We start from the raw sequence: 25,815 nt of genomic DNA, 5'->3' as shown, positions 1-25,815 counted from the left end.
CAAAAGTTTCTTGTAGGCATTTTCTAATATGGAATGGTTTCTCGAACTTGATTCTTGGGTTCTTTCTGTATTCATTTATTCTATTATTTTCTTATAAATGATATAATCTATAATGAATGGCTAAATTTAAAAACACATTTTTCTTGTGTGTCCTCTAATAAGAATGTATTTGTCATTTATTTTGGGCATGCACAAAGAGAGAGATAGATTCTGTTTAGAGTTCTAAGTCAGATGATTATTCTTTTTGAGGAGATCCTGACACCCCAGTGTTAACTAGTTAGCAGTTATTAATATTCATAACCTTTTGATAACAGGAGGGAACATAAAATTAATACAACATACTTAATAACTAAACTAGGTACTTTAGCCCAAGTACAGTCATGCACCACACGACACTTCAGTCAGTGACTGCAAATACACTGGTGTTCTTTAAAATTATAACATCAGCAGGGCACAGTGGCTCACACCTGTCATCCCAGCACTTTGGGAGGCCAAGACAGGTGGATCACCTGAGATCAGGACTTCAAGATCAGTCTGGCCAACATGGTGGAACCCCATCTCTACTAAAAAATAAAAAACTTAGCCAGGTGTGGTGGCAGGCACCTGTAATCCCAGCTACTCGGGAGGCTGAGATAGGAGAATCGCTTGAGCCTGGGAGGCAAAGGTTGCTGACCCAAGATCGCACCACTGCACTCCAGCCTGTGCGAGAGAGTAAGAACCTGTCTCAAAAAATAAATAAATATATATAGTATTTTTATCTATGTTTAGATACACAGATATTACCACTGTGTTATAACTGCCTATGTACATTACTACGGTACATAACAGTACAGTATATTACTGTATAGCATAGGACTGTTGCCTAGGAGCAAAAGCTATACCATATAGCCTAGGTGTGTAGTAGCCTTTGCCACCTATGTTTGTACAAGTACAATCTGATTCAAAGCACAACAAAATCGCCTAACAGCACCTTTCTCAGACCACATCCCCATTGTTAAGGGACATGACTGTACTTGCAATTTTTAATATTCTTAAAAATGATAGTCATGTTCTTGGCTTGCTCTCTACATCCATTCCTAAAAAGAATGTAGGCCTACATTAAGACAAAATTTCATATTATTTCACCTTTATTTTATATTCTATTTTACTCAATTGCAAGCTTATTAAGAACAAGTTTTGATCATAACTTACCCTTACCTCATCCATATTACACTAGAATTATATCATATAGAAAAACATTTTTTCCATTAGTTTTATAAGACGTATCCACAGTGTGATTTATTTTAGTTATGTAATTTTAAAAAACTACTTTGGTGTAGATTTTCAAAATGATAACCCTGAAATTAATGAAAATTGTCATTAAAAGATTTCTAGTTTTGCTTTTATAAAAATCATTATTTCAAATTTCACAGTGAAGAGGTACTAAATTCCTCATAGGACATGAAATTATATAAAAATAGAAGACATAGACATCTTTAAATCTTTAATCCTTTGATTAAGCAGCAAGCATATCACTCTTCCAGGCCAAACACTGCTTAAACAAAAAAGAAAAATAATGACGTGCAAAATATTTACAAAATATGCAAAGCACACAATAAAGACATCTCACTATATACATGTGTCATATTACTAATGAAGCTAAGGTTTTTCTACTGTGTGCTCTAATGCATGTAAATCAAATTACAGCACATCCCTCAGATACAGCACCTTGGCCCATGTCTGGATAGAACAGATTTTTTAATGAATCACAATATACTGAACAACTGGACAGATGCTAGTGCTGACCAACTTGACTGACATATCCCACATATTGTGTACTGAAGGTCTACTGACAAGAGACAAGACAATAAACGCTGTAAAGGTATAGTATGCACATACGTAAGACAATCTAAGTGCTTTAAAAAAATGCTTTAGCTATTTTAAGATACATAACTGTCCCCTGTGGCTTTTAAAGAAAAAATAAGTATAAATTGTTGAATATTAAGAATTTTAAATCAGCTAAATTCAGGTCCAAGAACTATTTAAGATGATTCAATGAGAAAGAAAAGAACCTAACCTGGAAAAAGAGTTTCAGATATGCCAGTACGTAGGGTATTTATGGAAATAAGTGGTCTAAAATGAAAATTAAAACTAATCAATGAATTTAAATCTATAGCACTTTAAGGCTGTGGAGCCAACAAAAGGGAATATTTTGGGAACACATGATCTTTCAAAACATAAATTAGGGCCTTATGTTGACTATTTTGTGAAGTATTCTACATGTGATAAGAATGTGAATGTGCAAACATTTAGCCTATGTCCACTAGTATAGTAATCTAAGTGATCTGTCCCTTTGCACAAATAATGATTCCAATATGAAATCATTGTATCAAAAATATTAATTACACATTGTTGAAATACTATCACTTGTAAAATATTCTTTGTAAGTACTTAATGATTATGGGTTGAATTAAGAAGACTTGATGTCTTTTGTTTTCTATAAAAGGGGTCTCAGCATTTTAGTTAACAGCACAATTGTGACAATATACTGATACATCTTTAGATAACACAGAACAAATTCTTAAATTTATTTTTGAAATAATGTTGATGATTTAACCCTAAACCAATCCCACGAATACAGGTTGGCTGCAAGGAATACACAAATGTATCCAAATAGTACAATAGAGATTTATCAAGAAAACACTTTTCATATTAAATGCAGACCATATTATTAAGTATAAGGGCAATTTTAAGTTCAGAAACCAAACACGAAAAGGGTACTGTAAATAAATGCTTCCATAACCACTGTGTCTACATAACTAACAAAATATAATTCTTCTCTGAAGTCCCCAGATGTAGGCAACTACTAGTTAAAAGCAGATAGCATTTAGAAACAAAAAAAACCCAACTCCATTTTCAAGGAACTTAGAGATTATATTTCAACAAATTAAGTCCTCATTTGTATGCAAAATTATTCTTCCAATCCTCTCATTACTGATAGATGATGAGTCAATGACCTTTAAACAAGGACTCTGCGCTAGGACCCTAAACTGTATGTTAAAGGGTTAGTAGGTTCAGTACATTCTTTGTGGTTTTATATAATTGCTTTGCAATTGATTAAATTGCTTTCTTTTAAAGGAACATATTAAAATTCCTTTAGAAAAAAAAGCAACATTTTTTGAAAGGAGGGATATGCAGCTATAATTTCTTAAATATGCATAAAATGAACATATGTCAAAATCGGAAATGCTGGCTATTCTTGCACTCCTAACATAGGAAAATGGTTTTTAAAAAATTAAATTAAAGAAAAAAGCCAAACATCCTTAACTTAAGAAACTTAAGGAGTTTTCACAATTCCTAAGTCAATATTCCCGTACTAAGAGCCTTGACTATGAAGAGGCAGGAATATAAAGAACCTCGATAAAATAAATACAGTAAAACAAAACAAAACTTGGTATATAGAATACTTAAATCTTTTTTTTTTTCCTTTTATGAGATCAACATTGCTGAACATATACTCTAGAAAGGAGGCTAACTGGAGGCTTTTTGTTGTGTAACATTTTAGTCTAGTGGACTGAAAAATTTCTTAGACATCCACTTATGCTAGTCCACTGCCACAGAACTAGTTCGCAGCCTCAGTATCTAGAAATGATTATTCTTTCCTCTTTTTCATCAGTCAGATGAGCATTGGTATAATGATGGGGTGAAAAGTTACTGCAGGTCTGTCCAATTTAATTTTTAGTGCAGTGAGGACTGTGAATCTGTCTGAATTCCAATAAGTGATGGTGGCTGTTGACCACCAACCGTGGACAACACTGGTCTTGGGTTTAGACGGGGTGGCATAGAATTAGCAGGGCGAATAAGAGGTGGTGGAGGCTGATTTAAAGTTGGCCGGGGCTGGATGAACCGAGCCTGCTGCTGGAGTGGAGGAGGCTGCCGGTGAAGAGCGGGGGCAGCAGGCAGTGTTGGACGAAGAAGTGGTGGAGGCTGGTTCAGAGTGGCAATAGGGGCTGTTGGTGTTGGAGTGGATGATGGGACAGGAGGTGATGGACCCAGTGTCCGAGGAGCCTGTGGGGTCTGTGCCTAGAGGTGAGGAAACAAAAATACACGTATGAGATGTAAGTCCTAATGAACTTAATACAATATAGTTTGGGCTGTCACAGGAAAAAAACAAATAAAATAAAACAAAACATAACACCAGTATTTATTGGAAGCACAAGCTTCTTTTATTTTAAACAAAACAAAACAAAAAACCAAAAACCAACGAGGCTACCAAACAGGCATCTTTATTTGTAAACAGCTTAACACTGGAAATAAAAATAAGACTATGAAAGAACAATACACTCCATTCTTCTAGAATCAGAACTTAGCATGTCATTATGACTTAAGAGTCACGAGAGATGCACCACTGAGTAAGTGTATTGTCAACCTTTCATGCTCAATTTAGCTAGTCCTCTTGACAAATTAACCTTACAGAATACCACACAAAATGTTGATTCCTATACTCATATTAGCTCAAATTCCATACACAAACACACCTCCTCTTCTTCATCAGTGCTCTTCCCTGATGGCACATTAGAAGCACTTTTTGTCTCCTCCCCTAAAGTAGAAGCATCACCATTAGAAGCCTGGGTTCCTTGTTCTGCTTCCCACTCCTGCAATACCTCCTCTAAGTTAAACCGACGCCTGTAGTTTACAAAGAAGTTCTTCACTTGGCCAACAGTCTTGTTGCCAATTACATCTGCAATAGCTTGAAAATCTTTACCATATTTGCGGACACCTGGAAGGCAAAGTAAATAATACACCTGTGAAGGATCAATAAGGAGAGCTGTGTGTACTATACATCATGCACACACAAAAGATACCAGCAATGACAATCCTTTCTGACAAACTCTGCTCAGTTCTCAATTCTGAGATACAGGCTAAGATATCAGGGTCACAGATGAAAACTATCAGTTATGTCATTTCATCGAGCCAGCCACTTGCCTTCAACTGAACAATCAGAAACTTACCATTTTTTACATACTCAGTTATTTTCTCCAATCCTCTCTTGAACTCTCAAATACAGTCCATTTATTGTAAAGCATTGAATTCTTTGTTCCATCCTCAATTCCACATTCATTTATTTCCCTAGTAGCCAGTCACCTAAATTTGAGCAACATCGTTTGTAAACAAAACTGGATGGGAATGAGCCATCTCTCTTATCCCCTCAATGGACTGAGTGAGTAGCCTTAGGGTTCCCCCATTAAGAAAAGCATTATAATTTTGGTCTTAATACTAACTTCAACATGAATACTTGCCTATACCACCAGGGTACCAACAAATTGAAATTAGGTAAGAACTTAAACATGAAAAGCAGGAGAATCATCACAAGTTGGTGGATTTTTAAAAGGGAAGTTTTTTTCAGAGTCAGTTGGATTTTAACTCATCTAGTAGTTTTAAAGACTGAATGGATGTAAGATTATAGCTCAAAGAATAAGGTAACAGTAATGACTACCTGAAGAGCACTTGTGCTCATCATCACTATCTTAAACTTAAGAAGGGATATATATTGTTAATTGAGAACCTAACTTTACACTAAGGAAGTTTCATTATAATGAAGGGTAATAATTGATTTAAGAAGTTGAGATTGTTAACTATACTATAGAATTTTAAATAGATAATTTCCTCTTAAGGGAATTCTAAAAGAAGTTCACAGACTTATTCTAGAAGGAGATGCACTTAGCTCAAAATAGAATAGAAAATAGAAAAGTTGTTGAAAATTTTTATAATTTCATAACTGCTTTTAAAAATACCAGAAAACAGTAACTCATTAATGAAAGAGATGAGAAAGGAGACAAAAATATGGGGGCTTAAATAAACAACATGTATATGATCACAGATGAGCGAATATATGGATATGTTAATACCCAGCAGAAATGCTATTCTTACCAATACCAATTAATATGAAATACTCAATTACCCTAAAGCACTATCATGATGTAACAATCCTACTTTTAAATTCTGCTTTACTTTAAATTGAGAATTTGGAAATAAGCATCTCTGACTACATTGAACTAGCTGGGCTTGACTCTAAGGGGAATTCCTTTATCTAAGAGCACTCTGGACAGCAGATCTGACATTACTATCCTCTAATTATATCCCATTTTTAAGGTAGAGTTCTGGGTTTGTAAGCTATGCTCATTTGCTGTGTTCTCAAAGGAAAATACATGTACATGACAATAAAGTAACAACGATAGATACTGTTTATAATATTTTATCAGCATAAATGAATTTATACTCCCTTTAAACCCATGAGGTTGATTTCCAGTTTGAACTTCACAGTTAAGTATAAATTCTAATAGTGACTAGATTCCACTGAGAGTTTATTTGGTAATAAAAATCCAAGGATATTTGATAGGAGTTACTGTTATATATTCAAGTACTTCTCTATTACTTTTACATTTTAGAAAATAGCAACTCTTAGAAGGGTGAGTCTCTGTGCCATTTCTAAATTCTAAATTTGAGTTTGCTGCACTGAAGATTAACTACTAATTAGAAACTAAATATAATGTTCTATCAGTTACTAATTTTCATAAGGGACACTTAATTTACATTCTAGCAATGGCTAAACCTACTGAACACATGAGTTTAGAAGTGAAAACCTTAAAACAGTCTAAGATGAGACTGTATTCCTAAGAAGAAGTCACATTAAAACTAACTCTGACTCCAAGTCTAAAGATATTATAAACCTCAGAATACTTATTTTGCAAAATATATTCCAAAACTCTAAGTTGTCCCCAAGTCTGATTCCATTAAATAAGTGCCCCTTCTTCTGACTATACTCCTTTTGATCTTCCACTTAATTTTCTCTTGTTCAATGGACTTTACCTTGTCACCAATATTGTTACATTTGTAAAATTATATATCTTAAATTCAAAACTACTTCCTGTAAGAGTGTTTCTAGAGATATTCAATGTTGACAACTTTTTCTAACTCACCCAAGTATGCTTATAATTAACTATAATATGTTTATAATTAACTCATGTATGCCAGTTAAACTCTTAAGGCTCAGACCACACTGTAGACTTCTGTAGTTTGGCTGAGGATTCCAACCTCAGATATTCCAACCTAGATATTCCAACAAATATCTAGGCCCATTTGTTCCTGAGAACAAATCCCCTCAGCCTGAAGGATGGCTGGATGGGGTCTGGAATAGCTGGAGCTCCTTGGCAATCTCATTTGGACAAGAGCAGCTTCATCTGCTTGCCCTAGTGTGTTGTGACAAATTTCATAATTTTCTCCGTGTACCATGATGTGAAAAAGGTTGGAAAGTACTGTCCTGGAAAATACAAAGCAGCACTAGCATTACTACAATGCTGAGTACGCAGGAAGTGTTTAGGAAATAAGGAAATACGATTGTTCTTCCCTAAACCACAAGAGGTATTAGATATATATAGCTGAATTTTTCATCACCTTCACACTCAGAATGGCATGGCTCAAGAGCATTTTGGTTAGACGATGGAACTCTTAAGCTCTATACTGTTGCTAGCAACTAGGCAAACTCTAGTGAAACCCCAACTGACTCAATGAGACTGCTCCTTTAAAATAATCTCCAGCTAGATGTCTGAAACAACTAGCAGGTGGTAGTGATGAGCAGCAACTAACTTTAACAACTTATGGCATCAGAGCTACCCTAGTTTCAGTCTGTCCCTGGGGGAAGGGCACTCCATTATTTTTTCATAGTTGATAATAAACAAGGTGATGTGACTACAATCTCAGGAAGGGAGTTAAATATGATTAAGTCAATCTCCCTTCCTGAAGATGTAAAAGGTATGCTTGAACTATAGTTGTTAAAAAGTCTCACTTCTAGGGAAAGAGGTCGTTTTCAAAGGTTAGTGGAATAAACAGACAAATAGTACGTTTCCCAGGAAGAAAAAAAACTGTTTTCAGTCAAATTTCTAAATTTCATTTGAAAGCTACAATGAAACAACTTGGCTTTCTATGCTGGCAGATGATACCTTATAATCTTTATAAAGTTTTATTTGAGAATTAACATAAAAATATAAGTCATTAGGATATTGTTATCATTACATTTTATGAAAGCTCACATATTCCAACCAGGAATCTATATTACCCAGTGCAAAACATCTTTTTAAAATATTTCTTGTCAATACTTTTAACTTGCTAAAGAAGATATTTTTATTAGCAGTAGAGACATTAGCACAGCCATTATCTGAATTATCAGACATTCTGAATTAGTGGAGTCTGTCCACACATTTTTTTTTTTTTTAAATCTTTGGCTAGTAAGATGGTGGTAACTTCAGGAGAATTGATGTGGTATTTCCCAAATGTAAAATCAGAATCTGAATCTTTTTTTAAAAATTATTGTTATGTTTAGCTAGAAGGGATAGCATGGATAGCTGCCTTTGGTATGTTTAAAACCACTTTTTAAAATTTGGTTTTGGGGCTGGGCATGGTGGCTCATGCCTGTAATCCCAACACTTTGGGAGGCCAAGGCGGACAGATCACTTAAATCAGGAGTTCGAGACCAGCCTAGCCAAAATGGTAAAACCCAGTTTCTACTAAAAATACAAAAATTAGCCGGGTGTGGTGGTAAACGCCTGTAGTCCCAGCTATTCGGGAGGCTGAGGCACAAGAATCACTTAAACCCAGGAGGTGGAGGTTGCAGTGAGCCGAGATACTGCCACAGTGCTCCAGCCTGGGTGACAAAGTGAGACTCTGTCTCAAAAAAAAAAAAAAAAATTGATTTTGGACAAAAAAAAAAAAAAAAAAAAAAAACACACCCAAAAGACGAAACATGGTAAGCTGCTTATAGATAATCAAATTTCAGAAGATTTTTTTTCTGGCTTTCACAGCAAAATTTATTAAAGTGAACATGTACTTAGTTTAACTGGGAAACATTAATTTTCAAAATATATTTTGAAATAACAGGAATACAGTAACATCTAGAAACTCCAGAGATATGATTCTGTTCTATCATTAAGACATACATTTTAAACTCAAGCCATTTGGGAGTGTGTATTTCTTTCCACCTCCTATAAATCTCTTCAAGAATTCCATATTAAAAGGTAGAAAAGGTAGCAGTAGCAGTAGAACAGTGACTGATGTATACATGGAAGGGGCTAAAAGTCAAAATCACATTGTAAGTTACATTCCATTACAAAAATGCTGGAAATTTTGAATCATTAATTATTTAATGTAAGTGTATCAGAGGGCTGACAATTATACTTTTGAACCTCCATTCTTATGGTATCTGTTATAATAGAAAAATAATCTCTAAAGCAAAAGGGTGCTTTTCAGATGGAAAGATATAAATCTCCTCATTCTACTTCCTTTTGATCATTCATGTACTGTGTTACCATCCTTTTATTTTAAGCAACTGCCAAATCTACTTTTCTCCTTTACAAACCCTTCTATCTTTTGTTAGTATGAGACAGAAAAAAAACAATTTCTAGACTTGAAAATTCATTTATCTTAAAAAGGTGAATGAACTACAAGAAAAGGTAACTTTTACTATAAGCATAAGTCGCATGAACATAGTTCTGTCATTTTCTGTTTTATATATAAAAGGTAGTAATTATAAAAAATAACTAAACATAAAAAATAACTATATAAAAATAACTAATTAAAGCTGACATCTTTATACAATTGGAAAAAATTTTGTTTATCCTAAAGTAGCATAAATTTTAGTTGGGAAGCATTTTTTTTAAGCACTAGTGACTAGGAAATGAATATATTTAAGAGGCGGCTTATAATTAAAATGCAAATACCGTATACCATGCTTCTAGCCTCTACATACTTTAAAAAAGTGTTTTGTACTATAATTTAAACATACTGCTTTTTGAAAACAGCTAACCATCATTCCATTTTACATGGAAAAAAGATACACCTAGAATAATCTAATTCCTTTTTAAATTCTTTTTTTTTTGAGTCAGAGTCTCACTCTGTTGCCCAGGCTGGAGTGCCATCTTGGCTCACTGCAACCTCCACCTCCCAAGTTCAAGCAAATCTCCTGCCTCGGCCTCCCAAGTAGTTGGGACTACAGGTGTGCGCCACCATACCTGGCTAATTGTTTGTATTTTCAGTTAAGATGGGGTTTCACCATGTTGGCCAGGCTAGTCTCAAACTCCTGGCCTCAAGTGAGTCACCTACCTCGGCCTCCCAAAGTGCTGGGATGACAGGTGTAAGCCACCACACCCAGCCCCTTTAAAAATTCTTAATTTCTGAATGCTGTTTATCATATGAATATCAAGTTGGATTTTAGGATAACTTCCAAATGCATTATAGGTTAGAGAAAAGTATTTATATATGTATAAGCTACAAACAGGAATATTTTATCATTAACACAAATATGGAAAGATCATTATTGGTCATAATAAAATTTGGTCATAATAAAAATTAGATACTTAGGGTTGGAACAATTGATAGAAACTGTAGAAGTACCTTTCCTGGCAAATATTTTAAGAGGATTAAATTAGAAGTATTAATGATATCCTACCTGGAGACTCTTGAAGAATTCTATTAAAATTATAACATAGGTAGAACTAGAATTAACATAATAAAGTGACTGAAAGTGTAAACAGACATTCCTATTTCATCTGAGCATGGTTTGCCCTCTCTTCCAATTAAGAAAGAAAGAAGGGAAACTTATTTAAATAGTTAACATTTAGTTAACAACTATATGAGTAGATGGAACAGGAAAGTAGGGTGGGAAACACATATTTAAGCCCTAGGAAAGGAAATGATCTCAATATGTTTGGTTTCAAAAGAGTAGTAACAAAAAAACTTATTTAATAGTAAAGTTGTAAATCTCACTAGTTGCGCCAGAGTCAATATTTTTTTCTGCAGGTCACTTTAATATTCTTCTACTATAAGCCAGATAAAATAAAGCATTTAACAAGTAAGTGTCAAATCAGAAATATATGTGTAAAATGTCTTGCATATAAAGTGCTATTCAAATTAAAACATGTTAATATCAAAAGTTTATTATTACTTTGGAAAACTAAATTGGTCATTAGAATAATATAAAGGTTTACCAAAAAACAAAAACAATTGCCTGCTAAGATAAGTACTTCTAGATAGTAAACTGTGTATTAAAAGACCCTGAAATTACGTCCCTTAACTGCACTGAAACTCAGGTACAGGGGACGTTACTACATGATTATACTATTTATAAGACACACTTCTGAGCACCATATAAATGCATGGGCACATAAGACAATATGACACTTTAAAATTCTCTTTAAAATAGCTATTTTGGGCACGAATAGCCTTTATAGTTTTATTTTATGTAACAACAACAAAAACCCAAAAATGAGAATAAAAAAAATCCAAAGAATAAATAAAACAGAGACATTAACACCATTAACACATTATTAAAAAAGTGCCTTTGAAATCCTGCAAACATGCATACTTCCATACAAACTGCTGCATTAGTGTAACTTCAAGGATTACTTTTTAAATGCACATAGTATAATACTGAATATACCTCAGTACAGAGGAAATGTTTGGTTATATATATGACTACTCCATTATTTTATTTTAATATTTATAAGTTATGTCCACATATACAGTTCAAACTATATATTTAGATATTACCACTGCTCTTCCTTTGAATGCAGCTTTGGGTAGTAACCAACCCAGCCATAAGATTCAATGGACTCTATAACTTAAAGTACTGCTCTAGAGCAAGATCAAATACTGAGTGCTGTGTAGAGAAGTATTAACCTAGATTTTTTTTCCTATGACACTCTTTTCAGAAAATTCTTTCACTGGGATAATTTCTTAAAAATACAGAGTTAATATACTAGTCTTCAAGCAACTGAATACTGGAAATCAGGGTTCAGTTTTTATCAGGCTACTAAGATAGAGGGAAATAGCAGCTTTACATGAATAAAAGAAATCCCTATTCAAAATTACTATATTAAACATGTAGGCCATTGCTAAATGAATATAAAGCAGCCACTGAAAATGCTAATTTTTTAAACAATAATTTAAATTAGCAGAGCCTAATTTAAAACAGCTATTTTGAACATTAAGAACTATAAACCTTGTTTTGACTCATTCAGAAACTCAGTTGTATAATTACAGATGTGTCCAATGCACATCCAGCACCCTGTGTCATAGTATCAATTCTTTATGAAATGACTGTGCTATGCTGCACAGGCCAAAGCAAGGGCTCACATCATCCTGCTGGCACCCTCCTGTGTCATTTTCAAATCATGCTGGCTGGCTAATTCTTACTCTCTCTAATCCAAACTGCAGAGTCATCTATCAGTCGATCAATCGGAATGATGTCTGCACAGCATTTTTGTGTTAAATATGTTCTCTGAAGACTATTTGGCAACATTTTAAAAGGTATGCTTATATGTTTCACTGGGGCCCCACTCTCTCAACAGTAGTTAACCTAGATTTAAAAAAAGCTATTAGCACTCAACACAAAGAGGTGCTCAGGCAGGAAGAAATAAAATGTAGACCAAACTTTAAATTGTATAATCAGACCTGCACATAAATTTATCATGAAGAGGAAACAAATCCGTAACAATGAATAAAAATATACAATTTGTCTTTAAGTCATTTAGACATGAGAAAATCCAAGTTTATAATGCTTCCAATTTGCCCATGGGTATTCCTAATAAAAAAAAAAGTCTTCTACCATATAATTCAACAAAACATTATTAGAAATAGTGCATTTAAAATGCTGAATGTGATTTTTTGATATCTCTCAAGTCTCTTTTCAAAAATATACCTATTTAAAGTCAGGTTTCTAAGCATTCAGTGGTACATCTCTTAAGGGAAGTATGAAACATTGAAAGTTAAGCATGTAGTTAATATTTTCAATCCTGACATTTATCAGATAAACACTATTTTACAAAGTAGAGAAATCAGAAACATCTACAGTTTATTGATGCTTTTAACTATGAGTTATCAATGAATGATATATAGTAAGAATGAACCCAATTACAGGAATATCAAAGGAAAAGCACAGAGAGCGCATGTGACTTTTTCATGCTTAATTATCACCATCAATTATTTAGTGCCGAGAATGCATTACGTGCTGTTCAGGACTCAAAATGTACGTAGACTTGAGTATGTCACATCCACAAATACAACACAGAATTCCTGGTCACCAGGACTTTGTGATAAGCACAAGAGCCCTTTCTTGATCAATTTCTAAAGGAAGGGAAGAACTAGGGTAGTCACCTTTCATGACAAATTAAATAATTATTAACAACAATAACTGCTTATCTTTAATATACCTTGCACTGCTAGAAGCTGCTCCTCTGTGGTCCAACGGGCATTAATTTTCTGATTTGACTACAAAATTAAAGAGAAGTTTCCTAATGAGGATATGAAGACAGACATTTTCCAAAGTGCTTATTTTTTTTTTTAATTTTCATCAAATCACAGACATGAGATTACTACAACTCTGATTTATGAAGATTCCATTTTTAGAAAGAGTAAAATACATATTTTGAATTACCTTTTACCCATGCAGAAAGATAATGAAAGGGAATGTACCAATTTGTGAGAAGGAACAACATTTGCATTTATGCTCTAATTAGAGATATTAAAATGTGAGAAAATCTATTAGTCTCCCATTTTCCAACTATGATATTCCTATCACACATTGCAGCTATGAATTTTAGCCTAGTTTTAAACATTTAAGAGACTTTCTTTCCTTTCCTTTTTTTCTTTTTTGAGACAGGGGCTTGTTCTGTTGCCCAGGCCGAGTGTGCAGTGACATGATCACGGCTCACAGCAACCTCAAAATCCCAGGCTCAAGCAATCCTCTTACCTCAGCCTTCCAAGTAATGGCTGGCACCATGGGCGCCTGCCACCACACTCAGCTAATTTTTTTTTTTTTTTTTTAGAGATGAGGTCTCACTATGTGGCCAGGCTGGTCTCAAACCTCTGGCCATAAGCAAGAAACTTTATTTTCTTCCTCACCCTGATGCCCAGGCTGGAGTGCAGTGGCATCATCTTGGCTCACTGCAACCTCTGCCTCCCAGGTTCAATTGATTCTCCTGCCTCAGCCTCCCGAATAGCTGGGATTACAGGCACCCACCACCACGTCTGGCCAATTTTGTATTTTTACTGGAGATGAGGCTTCACCATATTGGACAGGCTGGTCTCAAACTCCTGACCTCAAGTGACTTGCCCATCTGGGCCTCCCAAAGTGCTGGGATTACAAACGTGAGCTACTACACCCAGCTGAAACTTTATTTTCTTCAGAGACGATTTATGACTCCAAAATTTCTTCCCTTCATATTTAAGATTAAACTATCCTTAATCCCTGAAAACAGTGGTATAAATTATCATAGGACTACAGAACAGGCCTAAGTCCTAAAATATTTCTTTAAATTTCTGAAGCAGAAAGTGATCCTGATAAGAATATGTTTTCTCAAGACCCCCCCAATATTTCTCCCCACAAAAATCCTAAATTTAGGATTTTCAGTATGGTAATATTACAACAGCAAATATCTAATCAGACTTCATTAGTGTATACCCACTGAGTGGTAAATCAAGGACCTTTGACAGTAGATGGACAGAAATAAATACACCAACATGCAGGGGTTTGCAGAAGTAACTACCAAGATAAAGTGGCTCCGTGTAATACCTGGGCATGTTGGGCAAAACAGAAAGAGGGCTTCCTTTGAGAAGGGGCATTTACGTCTTACCTCACTCATGGTCTTAGCAATAAGAGTTTCTATAGCACACAGAGGTTCTAGGTAACACCAACTTTCTCACCAAAAGTAAGGAGGTGCAAGTACTCAGAAAGAAGAATGAAACAAAAATCCAAAGTTAAAAAAAAAAGAGGAAAATGAAAAGTAAAAAAAAAACGGACTTAAGAGTTAACGAGAGAAAAACCTAAAACAAATCACTGTATTCTAGATGAAGAGATTAAAAATGGACAGTAGGGCAGGAGAGGTAGTAAACAGTGTATAAGCCTCAAGGTTAGGAACCTGGTGATGAGGCAAAGGAAAACAGTAAAAAGGAAAAGAGAAAGGCGAGAATAGGACAAAAACTATGAGAGACATAAAGAAACAGTAATAAAAGAGCACAACAAATCTAAAAAAGTTAAGAAAAAAAAAAAAAGGAGATAGCAAAAATTAGGTAAACATATGTTCCCCCAAAAGGGGAGTAACAAGAATGGAGGAGGAACTCTATTAAGAAGGGATATATATCGTTAATTGAGACCCTAACTTTACACTAAGGAACTTTACACTGAGTTCATGCACAGGCAATCTGATGCTACCTTGGCTGTGGAAGGTGGATAAAAAAAGATCTTGGTACTCAAGGGTAACTAGCACTGAAACCAATTTAAAATAGGTCAAAATATTTTATAGTAAATAGTAAATGGTAAAAAAATAAAAGGTTGACTGCAGTTCAATCCGAAATGTGAAACTAAACCCTGTAGAAATTAGCTCTTTTAAAAAAATAGTTAATGACTTGTTTAATACACTTTATTTTTGGCATATCTTTTCTGACTATACAATGGTGCAACATCCTTTGGCTTTGTAATTTACATGATCATAAAATGGGTCATTTTTTGCTTTAAAGGCTTATTGAAATAATTTTCTCAAGGGCCTCTCTTAATACTTGGTTCTCAAATTATTCTTTTGTGAAGTGCTTGCCTGTGAGTGATCACTTTTTTCTTTAATGGTTAATTCTGCTGGATACTCATCTGACAATTTTGTAGGTGACTAATGTCATTCTCTTGCAGTTTAACAGACTTCATGAAGTTTCTCATCTTTTGCAAAGTATGCAATTTCATTTTGGTTTGTGTTGTATTTGCACTGTATTAGCAAGAGAGTGACAGAGAAGGATAATGCAGTGAATGGGACAGATAACAGCTAAAGTTAATTAGGAAGAGTTGGTGAGTAGAGCCTAATTTTATAAATGATTGGTTTATTAGTCAATGTTCTTGTTGGGCAATTTTTGCTTCTCCATGCATTACATGGATGAATGACGAGTTGGATATTGAGGATCTTCTGTACATACAACTTGCAATAACGATGTTGTAGGTTGCTCTAAGGATTAAATGTAACTAAATATGAGGATATATTTAGAATATATCTAAAAAGGCATCTGGCACACTGCCTAAGCAAATAAAAGTTGATCAATTCATGTTTATTAAATCTGAAAGAAACTGGAGGGAAAGGTATCATTAATGAAAAGGTAACAAAAAATGAAAGAAAAAATAACATGCATTATGAAAATTTTTTTCATCTAAACTGCAGAAAGCTTACAAATCAGAAAATGAATGAATACAAACAACTTTAAAAGTACAGAGTATATGGGGGAATTTCAAGACGGGAGAAAAAGTCACAATGATTTAAGTGGGGAAACAGAACAAGGAAAGGTTGAAGACTGAGATGGGTTTTAGAATAGGAAAAGCTTCTGAAAGGCAAATAATGGGAAGGCAATCCACATGTAAGTGAAAACAGTATTTGTGTCAGTAAGAAGTGATAGCCTGGCAAGCTGGTGATATTTAGCTAAATTAAAATATGATAAGGGCCATCCACTTTTGGAAGGGTAGTAAAATTCAAGGTTGATAAGTTCACACTAAATTTAATAAGCAATAGTTATGTTTTGTTTGGGGGCAAGGGATCAGGGGTATGATCATAACTAAATTAAGACTTTAATCCTGGAAAGCTCGGAGAGGGACAATGCTGTTAAGAACCTGAGAAATCAAGAAATGCTGCTGTGGGAGATGTGGGAAGGTGAGGCTAAGATTTAATTTAATTTGGGATACAATGAGAATGAGGTATTAGACATTCAGGTGGAGTTCAGGTTCCACTTGAGGCTAAAATCAGATTCATTTATTTAAACACAGTTTTGAAGAGTCTGGGAAATTTTTATAAGAAAAAACAATGGAGTCATTCATATCTTACTCAGGTCTAAAATTGGCCTACAATTTTTTTTTTAAAATTTTTTTTCAAGATTACTCTTTAAATGTCTTTAAAAAGGTAGCCAGAGACAGGCACACAGTCTCTCAACACACCCACACAGCCAGGTATTCCTCCAGCACTGGAATGGACCACTAGTTTTTCAGTTAAACCACAGATGAAGCTGTTGGCTTGAATTTAGGGTAGTGTTGTTTTTTACAAACACACACACACACACACACACACAAAATTCTCTCTCAGTTCAAAGAGACACACAGAAGGCATGCAGAAACTAAGACTGACTAAAGAAACAGTGGATTCCGAATTCTCAGTTCACCACTGCTCACTGTGGGGCATACATTCAATAAATGGAGTGTAAGAAGAATTGCCAGCACTACTACACTTGCTATTGCTAAACATTCTTTCTCTTTTATTTGACTGAATGTCTGGATAAATTTGTGTAATTTAAACGAACATATGATATGACTTTAACACAGTAAAACAATGAGATTGTGTATTCAAGACAGGGGAAATTAATTTTGAGGACAACTTGGAGAATGCCTATATGTACAGAAGACAAAACAGGGAACAGAAGAAGAGTTATAAAAGAGAACATAACCTCCCAAAAGTTAAAGGAAGAAAAAGAGGGGTAGTCATCTATAACAAGGGTTCAGAAAAAGGCAAGGGGAATGAGAAGTTAAAAGTTGTGGCAAGTGGTCATCAGTGCCAATGCTAACCTTTATAAGAGGCAGCTCAGTGGAAAAAGGCAGAAGGGGCTGAGTGCAGTAGCTCACACCTGTAATCCCAACACCTTGGGAGGCCGAGGCAGGTGGATCACTTGAGCCCAGGAGTTTGAGACCAGCCTGGGCAACACAGCAAGATCCTGTCTCTAATAAAATTACAAAAAATTAGCCAGGTGTGGTGGTGTGGTGGTGTGCCTGTGGTCCCAGCTACTCAGGAGGCTAAGGTGGGAGAATCACGTGAGCCCAGAAGATGGAAGTTGCAGAGAGCCGAGATCACGCCACTGCACTCCAGCCTGGAGGATGGGAGTGAGATTGTCTCAAAAAAAAAGAAAGAAAAAGAAAAATGCAGAAGGGATGGCTGAAACTGTATAGGATTAAACAGTCAGTGTGTGACAAGTGGAAGCAGAAGAGGGGGAAGAGTGAAGAAAAAATAGGGTTGAAAATTTTAAATATACAGGACTCACGTAAGTTACTGATTTTAATATTGTCTTTTAAATCTGAGAAACTTTGGTAGAGATTAAAGAAAGGACAACTAGAATATATCTAGGAATCTAAAACTGTGTGGTAGCTGTAGTTAGCTACAGTATGGTATCACAGAGTATATTCTTCTACAAAAACACCTATCTGAAATGCTGTTGCTTTAAAAATAATATGATAAAATAAGACAATCTAATATATAACAGTATCAAAGGTCCCAAAAGCCTTCTAGAACTATCTATGACATCCTTAGGGAATTCGGCATTTTTACTCCATCCTTTCCCTGCTAAATTGTTTTCACATCTTTCCCATTTTCGTCAGTGGTAGATTCATACTACCTCTAAGTTGAAAGAGGTGGAAAAGGTCACCAAGTTAAACCTTCTACTTGATGCTGAAAATTCCACCCAACATCCATCATGAAAGGATGTCGTCTACCTTTGCAGGAGAACAACCATAGATGGAGAATTTATAGCTTCAAAAAGCACTCCCTTTTCAGTTACACTTATTCTTCCTTCTGGATTCATCAATCTTTCCTCCACCTACCCATTTACCTCCATCCAAAACAAAAAGCAGAAGACATACCAGCGACACCCTCAACACTCTCACATACTTTCAAGGAGACATATTAATTTCCCTACCTTGCAATGTTCTTTGGGTTTACTGCTTGCTTCCATTCCTATAACTAATACCCAACCCTACTGATACCCCTTTATCATTTACAACTTACATGCTTAATATTTTAGCAGCTATAAAGTTTTCCTGTTCTAATTTATCCTGCATAATGTCATAACTTTCCTATAATTAAAAATTTTCTTTACATCCTTCTGTACTAAAGAAACTACAGGGTCTTTCCATTTGACTTAATTTAAAAAGCAAACTTCTCTTTCTGGCTTTCACAAGGACTTTATACTCTGGCCTTGCCCACTGATGTTTATCACAAAGATGCCCCTACTCAGCCCTCCTAACATCTCTCATATACCATGTTCACTCCTTCTCTGCATCCAAGTTTGCCTTCCTAAGTAGACAATATGCTTCTTGAGAAAAGACTGTTTTACATTTCCATGGAATCCTCAATAGCAATTAATTAGCACAATAATGAGCACATAGTAAGTGCTCAGGGAATACCTGTTGACTCATTTTTAAAAGGGCTTTTAATTTTCCCCTACTAGATTCACATTTTTTAATGTACTGTTCAACACCAAACCATTGCTCTTATTATTCCCTCAGCTTGGAATGACTTCTTTGGTCATTTTTGTATGTGCAAAAAATCCCTCTTATCCTTCAAACCTCAGCTGCAGTATTCTCCCTCTAAGAAGTCTTCTCTAACTGTCCTTGCCAGAATGAATAATGCCCACTTGTTTCCCTGTATACTTTGCTTATAAATCTATCATACAACTTTTATCAGTTTGTCTTATAACATCTAGACTGCAAGTTCTTTTTTTTTTTTTGGAGTAGGTGGAAAAATCACATCATCTTGTCCACATCTTTATGTGTTCCCTCTTCCCACACACTTCTCACAGGGCCTAACACAGTGCCTCATATGAAATAGTTGTCAGTAAATACTTGTGGAAGTGAATGGACTTTCTTCAACAAATTTTTCCCTAAATGAAAATAAGAAATACAACCAAATTAATAAGTAAAGCACTTTAGTAACAGCTTACTTATAGTAGAGTTACTTCATTTCATGGCTTATTGTAATTATTCCAAAGCTTATTAACATTCTTTGATTAGATATGGTTTAAACTAAAGGTAAGGGGATAGATTACCTGATTCTTCAAGCTCTTTACTGTAATTGTTAATCTGAAATTCAAGTTGCCTTCCTCCCCAAAGCAGTAAGGACAATATGACAAATATAAATGTATCCTGGGGACTCTCTAGATCATACAACATATATACATTTTTCACATCATATAAGTTCAATATATCAACCCAAAGTAATATCCAAACTTCAATATATGGATGATGGAGTGTTAACATTTTGGCTATTTTATTTTGATCATTATTTTTATAATAAATAAAAAATTACAATAAATGTTTGATAACTTCTCACCCAATAGCTGCATTAAAATGTGGAAATGTAATATATAATTTTGCTATTATATAAAAACTTCCAAATGTAAGAGGCAACATGACATATACTAATATAGAAATCCAATCAGGACTCTAAAAAGATCAGATATAGCCAGAGTTTCATTATTTACCAGTTTTGTCACCTTGAAAAAGTTGGTTAACCTCCCTGATTTCCAGTTTCCTCATGTAAAATAATAGTATCTGGTTCACCTAGCTTTATGGATTTACATAAAAATCAAATGAGATAGCACATAGAGAAGCTATAAAATGCTACTGGACTTTCGCATCTTTCTTTATATAAAGTTAATGAGTGAGGCTGTCCTGTAATTTTATGGAAAAATCTGAGATGAGAATTATCCTTTTCTTGAAAATTTAGTAAATGTTTTTTGTAAAATTGTCTGGGTCTGAAGTTTTCTTATGAGAGAAAAATGCTAATTATTATTTCGTTTTTACTTCATGATTACCAATTATTAAGCTTTTCTTTCTTTTTCAGGCAATTTTGATAAGACACATTTTTCTTAGAATTTTACATTTTATTTTTCACACTTGCTAGTATAAAGTTCTTCCTGCTATTCTCATAATGTTTTTAATATCTGCAGTATTTAGTTTTTAGATTACAAAATTATAGACATTTAAAATTGTTTGGCGTTCATGCATTTATGCATAATAAAATTAAAATAATTTTTGTTGCAATAATATAACAAAATAAGATAGTAATTTTTGTATTAATATTATCCTTAAATATGTTACTAGAATGGTTTGTCACTTTACCTGTGGGCCAGGGAACGAGATACCCGTTTTGTATTATTTTTCACTCTTTTCCATAACCTAACCTTCTTGAAAGAGATTATTCAAAACAATGAAAAACAACTTTTTTCATAAGTCTTCCTTTCTGAAAGACACTGATAACGAAGATGGCATGTGGTACATAATTTCTGAAGTACTACATTCTGCCTCCCCATAGCCCTCACATAAATTTCATCTGTAGATATTTCAGTCAACTAAGTTCTTTTCCCCTTCTGGGGAAAAAAAGTCCCAATAAGACCAAATAAGATTATTTGATTATCACATACACAGAAAGGCAAATCCAGGATATGGAGCATAATATGGAAATGTTAAAGAGAGAAAAAAGATATAGTAGAAGCTCCTAGAAAAAGACCTGATTGGATTTTAAGGGAATATAAGTACCCCTATAATTACCACAAATATCAAAAACATATTTAGGTTTCAACTGAAATAGAAGACTTGAGAAAATGGTCAATCTATACCTTGTTTTTGTAAGTACAAGACTGTAAGTCCGCATACTAAAATCATAAGTGGAAGCTGAGCCAAAGACAATTATCTTAAATTAAAATAAAAATTTGTTAAAATAATCTAGCTTGTTTTCATATTTTTCTTGCTGTGTTACCAATTCACACAAGCAGGAAAGGGCTTTCAGCAAACATTGCTGTAGACCCAGAAATGCACTAGCATGCTCATCAATGAGCTTCTAGTTTCACATACACTGTTCCTATTACTATTTTCCCTAATTACTTTGCTTGCTATGAATTTCTAAGGGCAGGAAATAAATAATTTAACTTAAATACAAAATGATTAACCAAGCCTCATAAGATCATCTAAATAAAAAAATAGAGACATAATAAATTATCCATACTATGAAACCTTCAAAGTATTAATGATGCATGTGACCAAAATAGTACTTGGACACTGGACAACTGAAAAAAAACAAGTTTTCACTATACTTAATCACATGTATCCTTCAATAACATACCTCAGGAGGTTTGAATTCTTCAATTCCACCTTCCATTTTCTGTTTAAGTGCACTGTTTACTTGCTTAGCATTCTGAACCTTCAACAAAATAACCCCAAATGTGAATCAGATCGCGTACTTAGGTAAATTTGTGAGTACTCAATAAGTGAAAAGAATATATTCCAAAACCCTCTTAAATTTTATTTTAGAATAGTCATACTAATCACACTTAGGGTATGACATGCCACTAATTCAACTTATACACGTATGAACTAATTAAACATCTAAGAGACTAAAAGACTCTGAATATCTTTGAATATCATGGTCTTGAATATCTTTTAGCAACAACTTTTATAACCAAAGACACCTGGCATACATAGGAATTAAATTCCATCAATTTTTCTCATTACCATAGTGTTCTGACTAAATAAGAATTTTTCCAATAATAATGATGATGATGGTGGCTAACATTTATTAGGTATTTATTATGTATAAAACATCATTCTCAGTCCTTTATATGTAATAAATCACTTAATTCTCAAAACCACTCTGTGAGGTAAGTACAATCAGTTCTGCTATAACATGACAAATACATTAAAAGTCACTGAACTAGCCAGGTACAGTAGCTCATGCCTAAAATCCTAGTGTTTTGGGAGGCCAGGAGTCTGAGCCCACCCTGGCAATATAGTGAGAACCTGTCTCTATGGAGAAAAAAAAAAAAAATTAGCTGAGCATGGTGGCATGAACCTGTAGTCCTAGCTACTCAGGAGGCTGAGGTGGGAGGATTGCTTAAGCCCAGGAGTTCAAGGTTATAGTGAGCTGTGATTATGCCAATGCACTCTAGCCTAGGCGACAAAGCAAGACCCTGTCTTAAAAAAAAAAAAAAAAAAAAAAGGTCAGTGTGCTGTGCAAAATTCATAATAAAACCACAGGGCTTGTAGGGAAAAGGAGGTTGGGACACAACATTTAAACTTCAATGACACATAAGACAGGAACCTAACAAAAATGGCAACACAGTTTTATACATTCTAAATGATTTTTTTAATCCATAAATGCTACAACAAAGACAGTACTTTACCTTGAAAAAAAGACCTGAAGGTTGCTTATGGAAGTGGGAGTCAAAATGGTTGTAGTTTGTGAATTATTGTGGAAGTGGTAGGAATGTTACTTGAAATCAGATGAAAAGTTTTAACACCATATATGCATGGTTCATAACACACAGTGAAATGAGGTAGCTGGTACATGTTTGAGATGTGTGTGCGCTCAGTTCAGCTGAGTACATTTTGTTTTGCTGACAAAAATCATACATAAACAAACAATTCATGTTATGCTCAAATTATTCCCAAGTATATTAATTGCATTAGAACAACTCCACATTTTCAAAAAAAGTTATAGCAGAACAGACTCTACTTATAACCATTTTTACAGATGAGGAATATAAGGCACAGCCAAGTTAAGAAACCTTCCTAAGGCTAGGAGATACAACCTGAATTTAAATCATACCAAGTTTTTAACTTCTACTCTACTAGCAGTATTATTAGTCTCCATTTAAGGGTTAGGATTGTTTACTTTTTTCCTCTGTTTTTCCCTCCTAGTATGGACAGCGAAATACTTATAATTTATGAACTTTTTTCACTAGAGATCTTAAAGCCACAGCTAAAATGCATAAAATCTAGGATGATTCAAGGGTAGTCAGCTGGCCATGTTAGATAGACATATAGAGATAAAATGTAAAGTCTCAATTCTCGAGAATTTCATAGAATAGTGGGAAGATAAGTAAATATAAAAGTATGATAAACGCTAAAACACCTAACATAGACTCGGAGAGAGAAAGAAAGAATGAGAGAGTAAATGTGCTTCTATGCATGTTGATGAACAGGTGGTAGGGAAGATTAGGGAAAGTGTTCCAAAGAAAAGGACAGCTAAACTGAGTTTTAAATTAAACTGGCAGACAAGCTTGGGAGGAGGGATTGCATTCCAGGCAGAATAACACTTAGGAAGACAGAAAAGCCCTAAGGCAAAGGCAGTAAGTTAGGCTGGGGTCAGACCAAGGAATTTTAACTTTGCCTAAAGACTGAAGGAAAGCTAAAGGATTTTTAACCAAGGGAACAAAATGATCATATCTGCCTTTTAGAAAGACACTTCTGGTAGTAATGTGAAGAACAGAATAGGGTAAAGAGGATGGAAATTAACAATCCAGGTGAGAAATAATAAATAATTAAGAAAACTTTCATTAAAACTGTAGGAATGAGGGAAGGATGGTAGTGGTATACAGAGATTAAAGAAATGCCTTGGAAACAAAATTAAGACTTTTTTTTTTTGAAGACAGAGTCTTACTCTGTCACCCAGGCTGGAGTGCAGTGGCATGATCTCGGCTCACTGCAACCTCTGCCACCCGGGGTTCAAGCAATTCTCCTGCCTCAGCCTCCTGAGTAGCTGGGATTACAGGCACTTGCCACCGTGCCTGGCTAATTTTTGTAGTTTTAGTAGATACGGGGTTTCACCATGGTGGCCAAGGCTGGTCTTCAACTACTGACCTCATGATTCACCCGCCTCGGCCTCCAGAAGTACTGGGATTACAGGCATGAGCCACTGCACCCAGCCAAGACATCTTTGTAAACACTTGATTGTGGAGAATTAGGAGGAATTAAGGCTAACTAGTCACTGGCTTCAGTAATTCAGAGTATGTGGCACTACTCACTGAGACAAAGAATACAAAAAGTGGAACAGATAACTAGGGTGAGTGTGGAAGAATTCAGTTTGAACACGGCATATGAGATGTTTGTGACATAAAAGTAGCAGTGGTTAACAGGATTTGTAAACCCATGAGTGCAAACCTTTACTGTCACACATCAAATGAATAACCAAATTAGGAAGTTAAAGCTTAAAGTGCCTTCTAAAAAAAATCAATAAAAATAGTCCGTAAGTGTAGGAGTAGTAGTGAAGTATGAATACAGGTGACTGAGTACACTTTATTCCTTATTATTTTTAGCGCTTTTAAAGTATTACAGCAGATGATTTAGAAGTTTTCTAAAGAGGACTGCTGTGGTTTGGAAGATAGGTGTCTTGCATTCATAGTTTGACTAAAGGCTAAGCATTTAATCAAATATGAGATGCATTGGTGGTATAGTGGTGAGCGTAGCTGCCTTCTAAATATGTACTATTACATATGTACTATACACACACATACTCAAGACAGTCACAAAGTCAAGTGAAAGAAATTCCAGAATTAAAGTAATGGTTGACAGTGTCAAACATTACTGAGTAGTCACAGTAGTTAAAAACCAAGAAGGCAGCCTTAGATGTGGCCACTTGTTCATAAATGATTTTTTTTTTCCCACTGTAAACCTTGAACTCCCAGGCTCAAGCGATCCTCTCACCTCAGCCTCTCTTGTAGGACTCCACTACAGATACACACAACCACACTTGACTATTTAAAAAAACTTTTTTTATAGAGATGAAGTCTCACTATATTGCTCAGGCTGGGGTCAAACTCCTGGCCTCAAGTGATGTTCCTGTCTTGGCCTCCCAAAGTGTTGGGATTACAGGCATGAGCCACCATGTCAGCCCATAAATGACCTTCAAAGAGGTGTTTCAGTAGAACTGGAATATCTAAGGGGCAGAATCTAGATTAGAAAGGGTTGGAGAGGCCGGGCGCGGTGGCTCAAGCCTGTAATCCCAGCACTTTGGGAGGCCGAGACGGGCGGATCACGAGGTCAGGAGATCAAGACCATCCTGGCTAACATGGTGAAACCCCGTCTCTACTAAAAATACAAAAAACTAGCCGGGCGACCTGGAGGGCGCCTATAGTCCCAGCTACTCGGGAGGCTGAGGCAGGAGAATGGCGTGAACCCGGGAGGCGGAGCTTGCAGTGAGCTGAGATCCGGCCACTGTACTCCAG

At 35.1% G+C, this 25,815-nt stretch overlaps 1 protein-coding gene across 1 annotated transcript in view; it reads right to left on the bottom strand.

Annotated features, from left to right (window-relative positions):
- Window positions 1-1,251: 1,251 nt before the first annotated feature.
- RCOR3 (REST corepressor 3) overlaps window positions 1,252-25,815 on the bottom strand; it is a 58,413-nt gene continuing 33,849 nt past the window's right edge. The window contains exons 9-12 of the mRNA XM_017853038.1: window positions 21,936-22,013; window positions 13,242-13,299; window positions 4,518-4,759; window positions 1,252-4,062 (exon numbers count right to left, since the gene is read on the bottom strand). Of these exons, the coding sequence (XP_017708527.1) occupies window positions 3,718-4,062; window positions 4,518-4,759; window positions 13,242-13,299; window positions 21,936-22,013 (723 nt within the window). The 3' untranslated portion in view covers window positions 1,252-3,717. The remainder of the gene's footprint in view (window positions 4,063-4,517; window positions 4,760-13,241; window positions 13,300-21,935; window positions 22,014-25,815) is intronic.

This window comes from Rhinopithecus bieti, unplaced genomic scaffold (assembly GCF_001698545.2).
Source record: "Rhinopithecus bieti isolate Rb0 unplaced genomic scaffold, ASM169854v2 scaffold_35166, whole genome shotgun sequence".
Lineage (NCBI taxonomy): Eukaryota > Metazoa > Chordata > Mammalia > Primates > Cercopithecidae > Rhinopithecus > Rhinopithecus bieti.
Note: the sequence above shows the minus strand (reverse complement) of the source record. Positions and strands in the feature narration are given on the sequence as shown.